This window comes from Pipistrellus kuhlii, unplaced genomic scaffold (genome assembly GCF_014108245.1).
Source record: "Pipistrellus kuhlii isolate mPipKuh1 unplaced genomic scaffold, mPipKuh1.p scaffold_m20_p_30, whole genome shotgun sequence".
In the NCBI taxonomy this organism is placed as follows: Eukaryota; Metazoa; Chordata; class Mammalia; order Chiroptera; family Vespertilionidae; genus Pipistrellus; species Pipistrellus kuhlii.
The window spans coordinates 2,340,016-2,354,928 of NW_023425530.1; the positions used below are offsets into that span (position 1 = coordinate 2,340,016).

Genomic DNA, 14,913 nt, shown 5'->3' on the forward strand with positions numbered 1-14,913 from the left:
TTTTTCAAGAATTTCCTAGAAAAGGCCAATAAAATAAACGAGACCTATGAAGATATGAAAAAGGATCAACTAGAAATAATAAGTAATCAACAAGAAATAATAAAGGATCAACAAGAAATAAAGAATACATGGTCTGAAATAAAAAATATTATACAGAGTCCTAAAAACAGAATGGAAGGTCGCAAGAATCAAGTCAAAGATTTGGAACATAAAGAGCCAGAAGACACTCCTCCGCAGAAGCAAGAAGACAAGAGAATCCAGAAAGTTGAAGATAATGTAAGAAACCTCTGGGACAACTTCAAGCAAACCAACATCAGAATTATGGGGGTCCCAGAAGAAGAGAGAGAGCAAGATACCGAAAACATACTGAAAGAAATAGTGACAGAAAACTTCCCCCACCTGGTGAAAGAATTAGACTTACAAGTCCAGGAAGCGCACAGAACCCCAAACAAAAGGAATCCAAAGAGGACCACACCAAGACACATCATAATTAAAACTCCAAGAGCAAAAGACAAAGAGAGAATATTAAAAGCAGCAAGAGAAAAGCAGGTAGTTACCTATAAAGGAGCACCCATAAGATTGTCAGCTGATTTTTCAACAGAAACCATGCAGGCCAGATGGGAATGGCAAGAAATATTCAAGGTGATGAATAGCAAGAACCTACAGCCAAAAATACTCTACCCAGCAAAGCTATCACTCAGAATCGAAGGCCAGATAAAGAGCTTCACTAATAAAAAAAACTAAAGGAGTTCCTCACTGCCAAACCAGAATTATATGAATTGCTGAAAGGTGTTCTTCCGGAAGAGAAAGAAAATAAAGATAAAAATTATGAACAACAAATATAACTATCAACAAGTGAATCTAAAAACCAAGAGAATTAAAAAAAAAAATCTGATGTGATGATCAATATTAACTGTTGAATATAATAGAATCAGAGGTATGGAAGGGGAGTGAACTGACGATTCTTGGGGAAAAGGGGAGTGGGGTGTGTGGGAAGAGACTGAAGATAAACTGTACATCTATGGATGAGGAAAATGGGGGGTGGGGAAAGGACAGAAGGTGGCGTGGGAACCTGGTGGAGAGGAGCAATGTAGGGTAGGGGGAAAATGAGGAACATTTGTAATAATATGAACAATAAAGATTAATAAAAAAAACCACACAAAAAAACAAAGGCAGTTCTGTTTTTTAGAGAGAGAAGAAGGGAGAGGAAGAGATAGAAATATTGATGAGAAAGAAACATGGATCAAGTGACTCCTGACACCCCCTGCTAAAGATTCAGCACAAAACGCAGGCACGTGCCCTGATGGGGAATTGAACCAGCGACTTCTTGGTGCATAGGTGGATACTCAACCACTGAATCACACTAGCCAGGCAACTCTTGCTTTTATATTTTTACTAGAGGCCTGGTACACGACATTCATACACGGGTAGGGCCCCTAGGCCTGGCTCGTGATCAGAGCCTATCTGTGGGGCAATTGTGGGGTGATGTAACTGAGGAGCTGGTGAGGCTGTTTATGCAAAGGACACGCTTGTTTCCTGAGCGATCCTGTGGCTGCCACCTGCTCTCCTCCCAGCCATCATCCCAAGAAAAAGCATTTAAAAAATTACTTTAGCCAAAACCAGTTTGGCTCAGTGCATAGAGTAGGGGTGTCGAACTCAATCAGAAAAGGGGCCAAAATCTAAAATCCAGCCTAAATCGCGGGCCGAATGGTTTACTGAACAGTCATAAACTGTCATTGTGATGGAAACGCAGCGGAGTGCAGTGATGACAACACGGTGCGGGCCACACTGCAAGGCCTGGCGGGACGGATTTGGCCCGCGGGCCTTGTGTTTGACACATGTGGCATAGAGCATCGGACTGGGGGCTGAAGGGTCCCAGGTTCAATTCCAGTCAAGGGCACATGCCCAGGTTACAGGCTCAATCCCAGGAGGAGGCATGCAGGAGGCAGCCAATCAATGATTCTCTCTCATCATTGATGTTTCTATCTCCCTCTCCCCTCCTCTGATATCAATTAAAAAATATTTTTAAAAAATTACTTTACTTTTCAACTTTGATCTCCACAGGATAATGTCTGTCAACACTAGATACTTTTTCTTTCTTCACTTCACACTCCTTTCTGTCGGACAGCTTTTTCCCAGCAGGTTCGTTTTTGGCCTAAAAATATAATGCAGATAGAAATGGCTCATGGACTAGGTCTTCCCCCATGTAAAGTTCATGAGAAAGAACAGGCAAGGACTGCCTTACCTTCTCTACGGAGATCATTCTTCCATGAAGCTCAGTTCTGTGGAGGTGGCTGATACATTTCGTAGCCTCATCAGAGGTAGACATGGTGACAAAGCCGTAGCACCGAGCCCCAGGACTGCGGGCATTGGTCACCACTTTGGCACCGACAACCTTCATGGGAAAGGGCACTCTTATTTTCTCATACAAATAATCACACAATGTAAAAAATTACTAGCAGTTAACTGATCATCAAAATCATTTCCATTAGACATTTTGGTATCTTTCATCTGGCCATCTATATAAAATGTTCCCAAACATTATCCAAAATCATGGCTAATAATAAGAAAACAAAATCCTTTGTCCTTTTGTCTAGTGGCACTTTGAGTCTTTTATGCCATGATACTGCAGCAGGGTCAAGAGGATTTTATGGAAAATCGGGATAATCCTCATGACCATAGCTAAATAAATATGCAAAAGTAATAAAAAAAATCATTTATAGTAGTTTTTACTTTTCCAGTATTTGTCAGTTCTTCCTAGTTATTAAAAATAATTGACCTATCAAATACAAGTGCTTTTGATACAAGATCAGCTCTCCAGTGACAAAAACAAACAGGGAGACCTAAAAAGAGTTGAAAACTTGTTAACCAAAAGCCCTTCCCACTCAGATCATTTTCTCTAATTCCATTCTATCCATGGACAGCTGAGGGAATATCTACTCAGAAATGCACCCCGATCTATGTGAACCAAGGCTAGGAAAAATAGATGCAGAGAAACTTCCATTTAGAGCCAGCATAGAGAACCAACCATTAACTCTCCTGCTACTTGAAACTAAAAAACGGTAGGAAATGTAGGCAACAAGGGTTTTCAGACACCACACACCAGGCTACACAGTATGGAGACACCTGCAACAGTGGAAACAGCCTTATGGTTGCCCATCCTTACTGCCTAGATGTGTAGGCCCTGGGCAGGGAGGAGGAACTGAGGGGGCTGGTATCCCTGAGATGAGCACAGGTCAGAGTCTGAGGGGATAAAAGCAGTGACCAATCATAGTACCACACAGAGAGACACGCAAGACAGCTGCAGAGAATTTCAGTGTTCTCCTGAGTGGCACATATGTGTGAGAAACAACCAAGAATGGGGAGATGACCACCTAAGAAGCAGAGGGAACAATCCCCGGGGCTCGCTCAGTGCTAAAGGCCCACTTCCCCCAGAATGAACCCAAGGGCTGGACAGAAAAGCCTGTAATTCATGGGCATTGGGCTGAGTGCTCAGAAGGATGCTGCCCAGGAGTGGATGAAGCTAGCCCTGAGCTCTGGCCTGATTAACAAACTTAACAGCAGGCCTCTGCACTGATCGAGCAAGTGCCTGAACTGTGCCCCAGCAAAAGCTCAGGGACATTTGCAGGGATATAAGAATAACTAGCTCACAAGGTAAAAGTCACAATGCCTGGTATCCAATAAAAAATGATTGGGTTAGCCTTAGCTGGTTTGGCTCAGTGGATAGAGCACTGGCCTGCACACTGAAGGGTCCTGGGACAAAGGTGACAGAAGCCTCTGCTGAAGACACAGTGCCGGATCTCAGAGCAGAGCAGCTTTGCATTCTTACTTCTCCTGAAGCTCAAGGGGCTGAGCCCATTATGGGGTTATTTGAACTTTCCATTAAACTAATAATCCTTGCAAGGGCATCATTTCCAATGACAGTTAAACCCAAATAAGGGCAGGTACTATGAGAAGCTCGTATATCCCTGTCTCCCCACTCCTTCCCCTTGCACTCTGCCCTGTAGCTTTGCACAGTAGCCTTTGATGAGTTCATCCAAATTATAAAGCCTTGTCCCACCACTGGGCCATCCTTTACCCAGAGCTGAGTTCCACAGGCATGCTGAACTCCAATCATTCAGGTCTTGCCCTAAATGTGGCTTCCTCAGCAAGCTTTGCTGAACCAACCACCCAAATCTAAATTAGATCTCGTACCATATGATTGCATGCTGTAATTTTCCTTAACATATTTATTCAATGTGTTGTATGTGTTTATTCTGTAAATGATTTTCCCACCAGTCTGTAAGATCTATGACAGGGAACTTACATGTTTGCTTAGGCTTTATAATCAGTACCTGAGTTCAGAAAGAGGTCAACAAAATAAGTGAGGTTACGGCTTAATAGTTTTCCAAGCCCTTTTGAATGCATCTTCTGGATGCATATTGCCTAAATTACTAATGTATTCACCAATACCTACTTGGGTGGCATGGGTCTGAGCAAAGATATGACTGAGTCGCCAGGACGAGTCAGCCTCAGAAACTCTGCCTAGAATCCCTGCAAGTTCTCAACTCCTCGAGGCACTGTCCTCTACCTCCCCCTCAGAGGGCCACTTCCCACAGGTACCTGGAGACCAGGGCAGTCTCTATGGCTCATAAAAATAATTGCTTCATCACCTAATTCCAAAGTAACTATTATTTTCTGCCTACCCCCAATTAGCAGCATATTAGGTGATTTATTTGTAAACCACTATCACATCCTATTTTTAAAGTATATACTTAAGATGCTATTCTTACTAATAAAAAGCTAAGTGGTCCTCAAGCTATGATGCCCTCAGGCCATCAGAAGAAGGCTGTGCCCACAGTGGGCATGCACAGGTGGGCAGGTGGGCTTGACGCTATGTGGGAGGCACCGAGCCTGCCTGCGAGTTCAGCCTCCTGGCTCTGCACAGCATGGAGGCAGGGCCCCGGCTCAGGCCTACCTTTTTGCGGCAATCAATGGCGGAGCTACTGCACTGCCTGCACTGTGACAGGGCACAGCCTGGGCTGGGGGATACCTCCCTCCTCGAGGGTACGAATTTTTGCATTAGGCCTCTAGTAAGATATAAAAGGCAACACTTAACTTACTGTTAGGGAAAAAACCCTCAGCATGCCAGCTTTAAATTTTTTATAAGCCAAAAGATATAGCAGTTTCTTGAAGAGAGATTAGAAAGAACCACAAGAACATTCAGATTGTAGATATTTACACAGGTTTCCTGCAGAGTGTTCTACATCATGATTATCTGGTTTGTCTGTTAACCACTCTCAAACAGAAAAAAAAGGCACACTAACCAAAAACAAGGTAGGTTTTCCCCCTTGAGAATTTCCTCCTCCAATCTTTTCTTAAATGATAAATGACCAACAATAAAATTAGCATGAAGTAGGGTTTTAAATTCGAGTATATATTTTTACTAGAGGCCTGGTGCATGAAATTCATGCACAGCGGGCTCTTTCTCGTCAACGAGGCGGCGGAGCAGCCTCCCCAGCAGATGGAGAAATGCAGATCTTTGTGAAGACCCTGACTGGCAAGACCATCACCCTTGAGGTTGAGCCCAGTGACACCACTGAGAATGTCAAAGCTAAAATCCAAGACAAGGAGGGCATCCCACCTGACCAGCAGCGTCTGATTTTTGCGGGCAAACAACTAGAGGATGGGCGCACTCTCTCAGACTACAACATTCAGAAAGAGTCCACGCTGCACTTGGTGCTTCGTCTGAGGGGTGGCATCATTGAGCCCTCCCTCCGCCAGCTCGCGCAAAAGTACAACTGCGACAAGATGATCTGCCGCAAGTGCTATTCCTGCCTGCACCCCCGTGCTGTCAACTGCCGCAAGAAGTGTGGCCACACCAACAACCTGCGCCCCAAGAAGAAGGTTAAATAAGGCCCCTCCCCAACTCCTTGGGTCCACAGGGCAGCCTTCTATCTGAACCCTGTGATGCTAGGGCCTCAATAAAGTTTCTCTTTTGTTGACTGGAAAAAAAAAAAAAAGAAATTCATGCACAGCAGGCAGAGGGCCTAAGCTGGGAGTTAGACATCCTTAGAGCTGCAGCTGAAGTGGAGGAGGCTCCCACCACCGCAGTGCTCACCAGAGGTGAGCCAGGTTTCTGCTGAATGGTCCCTCTCCTCCCCATGAGAGCGCACTGACCACCAGGGGGCAGCTCCTGCATTGAGTCTGTCCCTAGTGGTCATATGCATCATAGCAACCAGTCATTTTTCCGTTCAATTTGCATATTAGCCTTTTATTTTTATGGATTGATTTCAGAGAGGAAGGAAGAGACAGAAACATCAATAATGAGAATCACTGATTGGCCGAAACCGGTTTGGCTCAATGGATAGAGCGTTGGCTTGGGGACTGAAGGGTCCCAGGTTGGATTCCAGTCAAGGGCATGTACCTTGGTTGCGGGCATATCCCCAGTAGGAGATGTGCAAGAGGCAGCTGATCGATGACTCTCTCTCATTGATATTTCTAACTCTGTATCTCTCTCCCTTCCTCTCTGTACAAAATCAATAAAATATATTAAAAAAAAAAAAAAAAATCACTGATTGGCTGCCTCCTTCAGGCCTTCTACTGGGGTATGAGCCTGCAAACAGGCAGGTGCCCTGACCAGGAATTGAACTATGACCTCCTATTTCTTAGGTTGACAGTCAACTACTGAGCCACACCAACAGGGTTTGTGAGAGAGAGAGAGAGAGAGAGAGAGAGGGGGGGGGGGGGAATATATATGTATATATATTTAAAAATATTTTTTTATTGAGTATATTTTTTAATGCTAAATTGAGGCTGGGTAGCAAGACAGACATAAGGGAGAGCATACCTTTCCATACTTGCTGAAAAGGTTCTTCAGATCTGTTGCTCGAGTTGTGGAGGACAGTCCACTGACCCACAAATTCCTACCAGAACTGCTGCTGATACGACCTGAAGCAGAGAGAGAAGATTATGCTTTGCCACCAGGAATAATAGTAACCATGACCACTCCTGAAATGTGGCTCTCTCGTAAACCCTAACCACATTCAATTTCAATGCTTCTTTTTTCGTTTCAATTTCAACTCTTTTAATTCAAGAGTTTAATTACTGTCAACACAAAGGACAGAGATGAATATTTGGACGAGAAAACAAGTTTTCTTATTTGAGGAGTAATCTTGTCCAGGTTATTACAAACTGAAATGTCGTTCAATGATAAGATCTCAACCAAGATAGCAGTTTCTACAACCCTTATTACATTATTCAATGGAAAATAGGGTTGTCACAGGATTCACTGTAAATTCCAGAATGTGGCAATTTTCAGGCCCCTCCCTCCTACGCCAAGGGATCCACAGGTGGTTCCCCACCACATAAATCATACCTTTTTCATCTTTAATGACTGGCTTTATATCTTTTTCTTCCTTAAAAGAACTAGAGACAAAAGTTAATGTTAACCATGCAGGAAGAAAGCAAGAGAGAACTAAATTAAAAATATAATGTGTGCTAAAATTGAATACCTACCAGAAAATTAGTCTGAAGCAAAATTTTAACAAGACACTTTTATAAGCTTATATTGAATATTTGACCCCCCAAAATACAATATCAGATTCTTAAATCAATTTGATTTAACTGAAGAGAACATTTAGCAATTTAAGAACACAACCATAGTCGGTTGAGAAAAGAAGGAATCAAATCAGCCACTAAAAATACACAAGAAGAAATAATACTTTCTTTAGAGGTAAATTATAATTTCGTCAGTCTGGCTGGCCAATTGTAGAAAAAACAGCTTATGTGTGTCATTAAACGACCAATGAAAAGGAGATAGCATCTGGTCTAAAACTGAGAAAAAACAAACCTCATTTTCTGATCAGCGCCCTCACTGGCTGAGGACTCTTTAGGAGCCGGAGGGACTTCATTACAAGCTTCAAAAGCAAACTTCTTCACGTCTTCTTTGCTATCCCTGGGGTCTGGGCTTGAGGCTTCCTGGGGCGCTTCTGCCACCTCCTCGCTAGAGGCTTCTGTGCGCTCTGAGGCTTTACTACTCTGCTCAACTGGCTCCTCTAGCCCTACAGGCTCACAGTCCATCCTCTCGTCACCGCCTGTCTGCTCCACGGGCTCCCTTTTCACTACCGCTAACAGGGTGTCTGCCTCGCTCCACTGAGCTTGTGCTGTTGACTCGCTGGCCAAATCTAAGTCACCCTCCTCCGGGTGGCCGCTGCCAAAAAGGTCCTCTTCCTCCGCAAGCTTTCTGTCTGGCCCCACGCTACTTGTATCCTGTGCAAATGGCTGCTCCAGCTCGGAACCTTCTTCTTTTACTGGCTCAGATTTACAAGTTTCCCCCAAAATGTCGAGTATTTTCTCATTTTCTACGGATTTAACAGGAATAGAATGGCACAAGGTTTAATTACCAGGGAAATAAAGCAATCACAAATGTGGAACTGGCGCGGCTGCCACACTAACACGAAGAGAACTGCTAGCTACACAGAGATTGGAAAACCCGTGAGTACACATGTTACACTGGTTACACTACCTGCACGCCAACCGACTGCTACAGTAAGCCGCTACGCTACATGAAACAGGCCCCCACCGATTTAAACACCTACAACCACTTGGCTGCTTCTCAACAGTCTTCTTCATGTTTGGTTCAAGTCTGGGTCTTCTGACTTATTTTTCCAATGTCCAAGGTGCTGAACCGAATGCAGTCATCACTCAATGACAGCTCAATTTCCAAATTTCTTTGAATTTCTTTTAACAGAACAGTCCAACAGGAACACCAGAAACTCTTCAGATGGCGAGAGATAAACGCAGTCCAGAAGGGAAATAACATGCTGGAAATTTTCATGAAGAAACTGTTTCCTCTTCTGGAATCCAGTCACTTCTCAGGTTATAAGTTCCCTGACAATTGCTTTATCCTGCCTTAACTGCATTATTCAAATTGACTGCAGAGAAATATCACAAGATCTGTTTCATGTGTAGAAACACATGGAAGAATCACAAGAAATCATGTGAATGCCTTTCTATGAGGTTGGAGAGATGAACGTAACCACTACATCTCACCACATACATCTGACCTCTAGAAACCAGAGCAGCAGTTCCACAGATCTGGTGATATGAATGGGTTTCCAATCTCTGATCCTTGTACGATCTGGATTGTCCACCATTAAAATCATTTACAAGACCATAATACAGCATAAAATATATAGACAGCTTGAAAAATGTAGTGAGATAAATTTCAAACCATAACTGTTGTGTTTCTCTTATCAGTACCTGGCTCCAAGAGTGGTTCTTCAATATCCTAAATAAAAAAAAGAGAAAATAATGACCAACAGAATTTTATGAATAAGAATAGATCCAGAGACAAATGGTGGGTGGTGCGGGTGAGGGATGGAGGGTGGGGGGATAGAGAGCAACCAAAGGACATGTACGCATGAATATTAGCATAACCTACAGACACAGACACTGGGGTGGTGGGGGCTTGCTCAGGGTGGGAATGGCTGAGGGGGGGATCAAGCAGGGCAAAAGGAGACATATATAAAACTTTAGACAATAATAAATAAATAAATAAATAAATAAATAAGAGAATGAAAAGCCACAAGGCACTTAAAAACTGGGCAGACCCACTCAAAATAATGCATTCCGTTATACAATCATTTTGCCATTCCCCCCGCTCCCATCAAAAGCAGGAAGGCAGCAGTAATATTTAGCCTGTTCAAGTCTCCACTCAGAGTCTGGCCATCCCAACCCAAGTTTAAGCTGATCTAATGGCCTCTGCAGCTGGCAGACTCTCACAGTCAAGGCAGAAGTTACACAGATGGCCACTGCTTTATAGATCAAATCAGACTGGAGAAAAAAAAGTGTGTTTCTCCCAACATAAACTATTATTTACAACTGGAACCTGTTAAAACCTTTCCCTGACTTCCCACTGAAAACAAGAACACCTGCCAAACCTTTCCCACCCAAAGACTGGCAGTCAGGCACACCTGCTTCTGCAGCCCCACTCCGGCCCTCGGCCCTCACCCAGTGTACTCCATTCCTGCAATAAGCCATGTTCCCTTCTACCCCAAAGTCTTCTTTTCTTCTTTACTGGGCTAAGTCCTGACCAATGTCAGACCTTAATTCAAACAGGACTTCCTCCAGGTAGCCTTCTAGATTGGCCAACTACTCAAACTTCTCTCCCAGTTACATTCTTTATTGGTTATTAACCCTGCCCCAACTAGACTGCAAACCCTGAAACTGATCAGTTTGGCTCTCAAACCTCTTATCCTTAGCACCCAGCTCAATATAAATCCTCAATGTATCATTTGTACATACACCTACACATCTTTTCCAAACATGGAACGCCAATCATTCATGTCAAGTTTCCCATCATGCAGAAACAGATGGTCACTTACCGAAGTTACTTTGAAGTCCAACGATGAAGCATCCATAGTGCTCTCAAAGCCTTCCCCGTCTACCTGAAAGATTATGGAAGGTCACTTTGTGGGCTCAGAGCTGGGAATGCCTAGGCCTATGCCTCACTATGTTCCAGGCAAACCATGTATCTATTTCCTTCAGATATCTACTGCCATCCACAAGTTAATTGTCAGATTACTCAGTTTATTACTTGCCTCTGTCCCCACACCTGTTCTAGTACTGGTTAACAGCAGCATCACTGACAGAGGCTTGCAGACAGCAGGTATTCTGTCAGCATTGCCCAAATGAATGAATGAATTCGCTTACAGCCAGTTTCCACATACTGGTGGTCTACATACCACACTCAGACACAGAATTCCCAAAGCAGAACTCAAAACCAGGTACTCCTCCAATTTCACTTGGTAGGAACACTTTTAAAATAACAGCAACAGGGTACTTTCTTCTAGAGTGCTGTATTTAACAAACACTTGACTATTTTCTTTTTACTATTTACTATATCAACAAACAAAATAAAAATAAAAAAGCAAACAAATCCCACTTATCTTAAAGATTACTAAATTTGAAGGTCTTTTACCTTTCTAAATGAAATACAAACATATCCCTTTCCAAATATTCTTTATCATTTTATAGGTTTGAACCTTATAACCGGACACTTCCATTAACCAAGAAGTTAGAAACCAAGTACATTCTCTGAAAATAATTAACATGATACAACAGGATCACGCCTAGAGACGGAAAATCAGTTGCTTAATATTATCCTAGGTTGAGCCGTCATGTTTGGAGTTTGTGGCTTTTGTCCTTGAAGGTTTAAAGTTCAGTCCTTCGAGGGCAGTTGTTTTAGTTTAAGGTATAATGCCTTAAGTAAACAACACAACCAAACTAGAATGGCTGGGCATGCCAAGTTGGTAAGATTCAAATGACCATTATTTCTAGGATGGCCACCACAAAGAGCTCTATGCCAAAATACTGGGAGAACTTGGGAAGGAGATACCAGTAACAGAATTAAAGTCCTACCTTACACACCAGGACATTAATGGGAATCCCTTTAGTGGAAGGGGTTTTTCTGGGGTGACAAATACTTTTTCCACTGTATGTCACACCTTTCAATATGATTAACTATCCTTTTGTCATTGATGTTGTTAATCCTGAGAATATTTTGCCATTGATTTTTAGGGAGTGGGGAGGAGGAGAGAGACACACATGGTTTTCCTTCCGCTCGCACCGGGATCAGAGCCAGGCATTTTTTGGGCCTGCAACTGAGGTACGTGCCCTTGACTGGAATTGAATCCGGGACCCTTCAGTCCCAGGATTGACACTCTATCCATTGAGCCAAACCAGCTAGAGCTAGTATTATTTTTTTATTGTTAATCCTCACCTGACGATATTTTTTCCACTGATTTTTAAAGAGTGGATAGGAGGGGAACAGAGAGAGAGAGAGATAGAGAGAGAGAGAGAGAGAGAGAGAGAGAGAGAGAGAGCGCGCGCGCGCGCGCGCACGAGAGTGCAATGTCGATGTGAGAGAGACTCAATGGCTGGCTCCCTCCCTCATGTGCACCTACTAAGGCGAGGGATCGAGTCTGCAACCAAGATTCATGTCCCCGACTGGAAATGAATCCAGGACTCTTCAGTCAGTGGGTTGATGCTCCAACCACTGAGCCAAATCAACCAGGACATGACTATCTTATGCATAAACTTTTAAAAATATCTATTAGATTATCTGGATGATTAAGTTATAAACTGTTTTTGTTGTATCTTTCTAGTTGTTTGTTTTTTTTAACCTACTTTTTTAAAAGGAAAATACTTTTATCAACTGTGCAAACTTATGGCTTATGCTTAGAAAAGTGTCTCCCACCAGTTAGAAATAGTCTTCAATACTACAGAAACGTTAACGAAGAAGTTATTAATATCTGACCTATGTTGAGTTTAAATGGACAGAATTTACCACCAAGGTTCAGTTCCTAAATTAAATGTTTATGGAGACTAATTTTGCTGCTTGTTATTTAATCAACCAACCCTTAGCATGTTCTTGCCCATATAAGCAGCACACAAGCACTGGGAGCCTAGGGCCTCCTGCCACATTCCACGTGTCTCGGTGTTACCTACAGCATGTTCTGTGAGCTGAGCTGGAAGCTCACTCAGCTGTGCGGCCACATACTCTTTGCTATCACAAAGGGAATTGAGGATGCTGTCTGTGCCATCATCCCCAAAGTCTGGGGCACTGCTGTTCTCCATTTCAGCTTCTTCTAGCGCACTAACATCCATCATGTCAATATTCTGCGAGCTCTCCCAACTTGCTTCCACATCCTCCTACAAAGAGGAATGAGAGAATCAATGACCAGGTAGACCAGGACTCAGAGCTCCTGCTGCTGTCTGCACTGTCATGCCACCTACCTGCCCGTCTCTGGAATCCTCTTCTAGGCCATTATCTTCTGTGCCTTCTTCCTCTATCTTCTGACCTGATTACAGAATAATTGTTCAATCAGATAACACTCAGGTGTAGGCTTTTAATTAGTTTATGCAGAAGGATAGATTTCAATCTTTGAACACATTACAAAAAAAATAGAAGACGTGCCTGTTTTGTTTTCTGTTTGTGTTTTTTTAAGTATTTTACTAAGTAAAAAATTTTTTTTTTATTTCAGAGAGGCGGTGAGAGGGAGAGATAGAAACAAAAATGATGAGAGAGAATCACTGATCAACTGCCTCTTGCACAACTCATACTTGAGGTCGAGCCCGCAATCCAGGCATGTGTCCTGACCGGGAATCAAACCATGACCTCCTGGTTCATGGGTAGTCAGACACTCAACCAGAGAGCCAATCAGTCGAAGTGCCTGTTTCAATGTGTGCAATTCTATCTCCATTGGTATATGATATGTAGAATTTCTGTAATACTATCAAACAAAAAGTATTTGATTTTTAACAAAATACCTAAGGGCTTCAAAAACTTTTAAAATCGCTGAAACCGGTTTGGCTCAGTGGATAGAGCATCAGCCTGCGGAATGAAGGGTCTCAGGTTCGATTCCAGTCAGGGGCATGTACCTTGATTGCGGGCACATCCCCAGTAGGGGGTATGCAAGAGGCAGCTGATCGATGATTCTCTCTCATCGGTGTTTCTAACTCTCTATCCCTCTCTCTTCCTCTCTGTAAAAAAATCAATAAAATATTTTTTAAAAAGCACAGGTATGTTTGCAAACATGCAAGCTGAAGATGCATACAGATGGAGATGACTAAAGAACCACCAACAATGGTTAAAATACGGAGTGATATAGAAATAATTTTATTTTTACATACATACTTTTTGCATCTTCCAAATTATTGAAAAATATTATTTTTATAATTTTTTAATGAAAAATTTAAAGATAATCCTCAATCTTTTTTTTTTTTAAACCTCTCCTGAAGATATGTTTTTATTGATTTTCCCCAGAGGAAGGGAGGGAGGGAGAAAACAATTGATCTGTTGCCACCTGTAGACACTCAATGGGGAATCCAACTTGCAACCTAGGATTTGCCCTGACTGGGAATCAAATCCCCAACTTTTTTTTTTTAATATATATATATATTTTATTGATTTTTGTACAGAGAGGAAGGAAGATAGAGAGTTAGAAACATCGATGAGAGAGTCATCGATCAGCTGCCTCTTGCACACCCCCTACTGGGGATGTGCCCGCAACCAAGGTACATGCCCTTGACCAGAATCGAACCCGGGACCCTTCTGTCCCCAAACCGACGCTCTATCCACTGAGCCAAACAGGTTTCGGCCAAACCCCAAACCTTTTGGTGTATGGGATCACTCTCCCACCAACTGAGGCCCTAGCCTGGACAGAAACTCTGACTAAAAATTCAAGCTGCAATGTTTACAACTTAAGTATTTCATTTATCATTATTATCAGTTACCACTCAAGAAATGTATAGTTTTATATGTCAGATCCTGTATTCTTTACATCTTATTATTTAAGCTCCCCACAACACTGGGAGGTTTATTATCTGTATTTGACACATAAGAATTTGGTTCAGTTCCACAGCTGGGAGTCAAAAACTCAGCTGTACCACTTCCATTATATCTAAGCACAGCATACCCTTCTGAAATACACTGTCTAAAAATGTTTGCTAGCCAAAACCTGTTTTGCTCTATGGAAAGAGCATTGGTCTGCGGACTGGAAGGTCCCAGGTTCGATTCTGGTCAGGGGCATGTACATTGGTTGTGGGCACATCCCTGGTGTGGGGTGTGCAGGAGGCGGCTGGTCGATGTCTCTCTTTCGTCGATGTTTCTAGCTCTCTATCTCTCTCCTCTCCCCTCCTCTCTGTAAAAAATCAATAAAATATATATTTTTTAAAAATAAATAAAAAATAAAATAAAATAAAAATGTTTGCCAGTTGCAACCTATTTCTAGGCCTCTATATAGTAGCCTGCAGTGCACACACAGAATGTAAACAAGAAAAATGCACATCCTAAAGCTTCACCAAAAAGTGCCCTAAATAAGAGTGGGAATGACAAATACTGAGCAGATAGGCTGTACCTCAATCCCA

General features: G+C 42.6%; 2 protein-coding genes across 11 annotated transcripts in view; one reads left to right on the forward strand and one right to left on the reverse strand.

Annotated features, from left to right (window-relative positions):
* LOC118731172 (scaffold attachment factor B2) overlaps window positions 1-14,913 on the reverse strand; it is a 39,173-nt gene that overhangs the window by 20,117 nt on the left and 4,143 nt on the right. For 8 of the 10 annotated variants that reach the window (XM_045589139.1, XM_036459491.2, XM_036459495.2 and 5 more), the window contains exons 3-11: window positions 12,781-12,845; window positions 12,493-12,696; window positions 10,368-10,430; window positions 9,244-9,271; window positions 7,832-8,342; window positions 7,358-7,407; window positions 6,830-6,930; window positions 2,246-2,395; window positions 2,043-2,155 (exon numbers count right to left, since the gene is read on the reverse strand). In XM_045589139.1, coding sequence (XP_045445095.1) covers window positions 2,043-2,155; window positions 2,246-2,395; window positions 6,830-6,930; window positions 7,358-7,407; window positions 7,832-8,342; window positions 9,244-9,271; window positions 10,368-10,430; window positions 12,493-12,696; window positions 12,781-12,845 — 1,285 coding nt within the window. The remainder of the gene's footprint in view (window positions 1-2,042; window positions 2,156-2,245; window positions 2,396-6,829; window positions 6,931-7,357; window positions 7,408-7,831; window positions 8,343-9,243; window positions 9,272-10,367; window positions 10,431-12,492; window positions 12,697-12,780; window positions 12,846-14,913) is intronic. The other 2 variants (XM_036459492.2, XM_036459498.1) reach the window with 2 other exon arrangements.
* On the forward strand, window positions 5,495-6,006 carry LOC118731177 (ubiquitin-like). The gene has a single exon (XM_036459518.2). It carries the CDS (start codon window positions 5,512-5,514, stop codon window positions 5,893-5,895), a length of 384 nt encoding a protein of 127 aa, XP_036315411.1. The 5' UTR covers window positions 5,495-5,511; the 3' UTR covers window positions 5,896-6,006.

Coding starts and splice junctions, on each gene's coding strand:
- LOC118731177 (XM_036459518.2), top strand. CDS start 5,512: ATGCAGATCTTTGTGAAGACCCTGACTGGCAAGACCATCACCCTTGAG.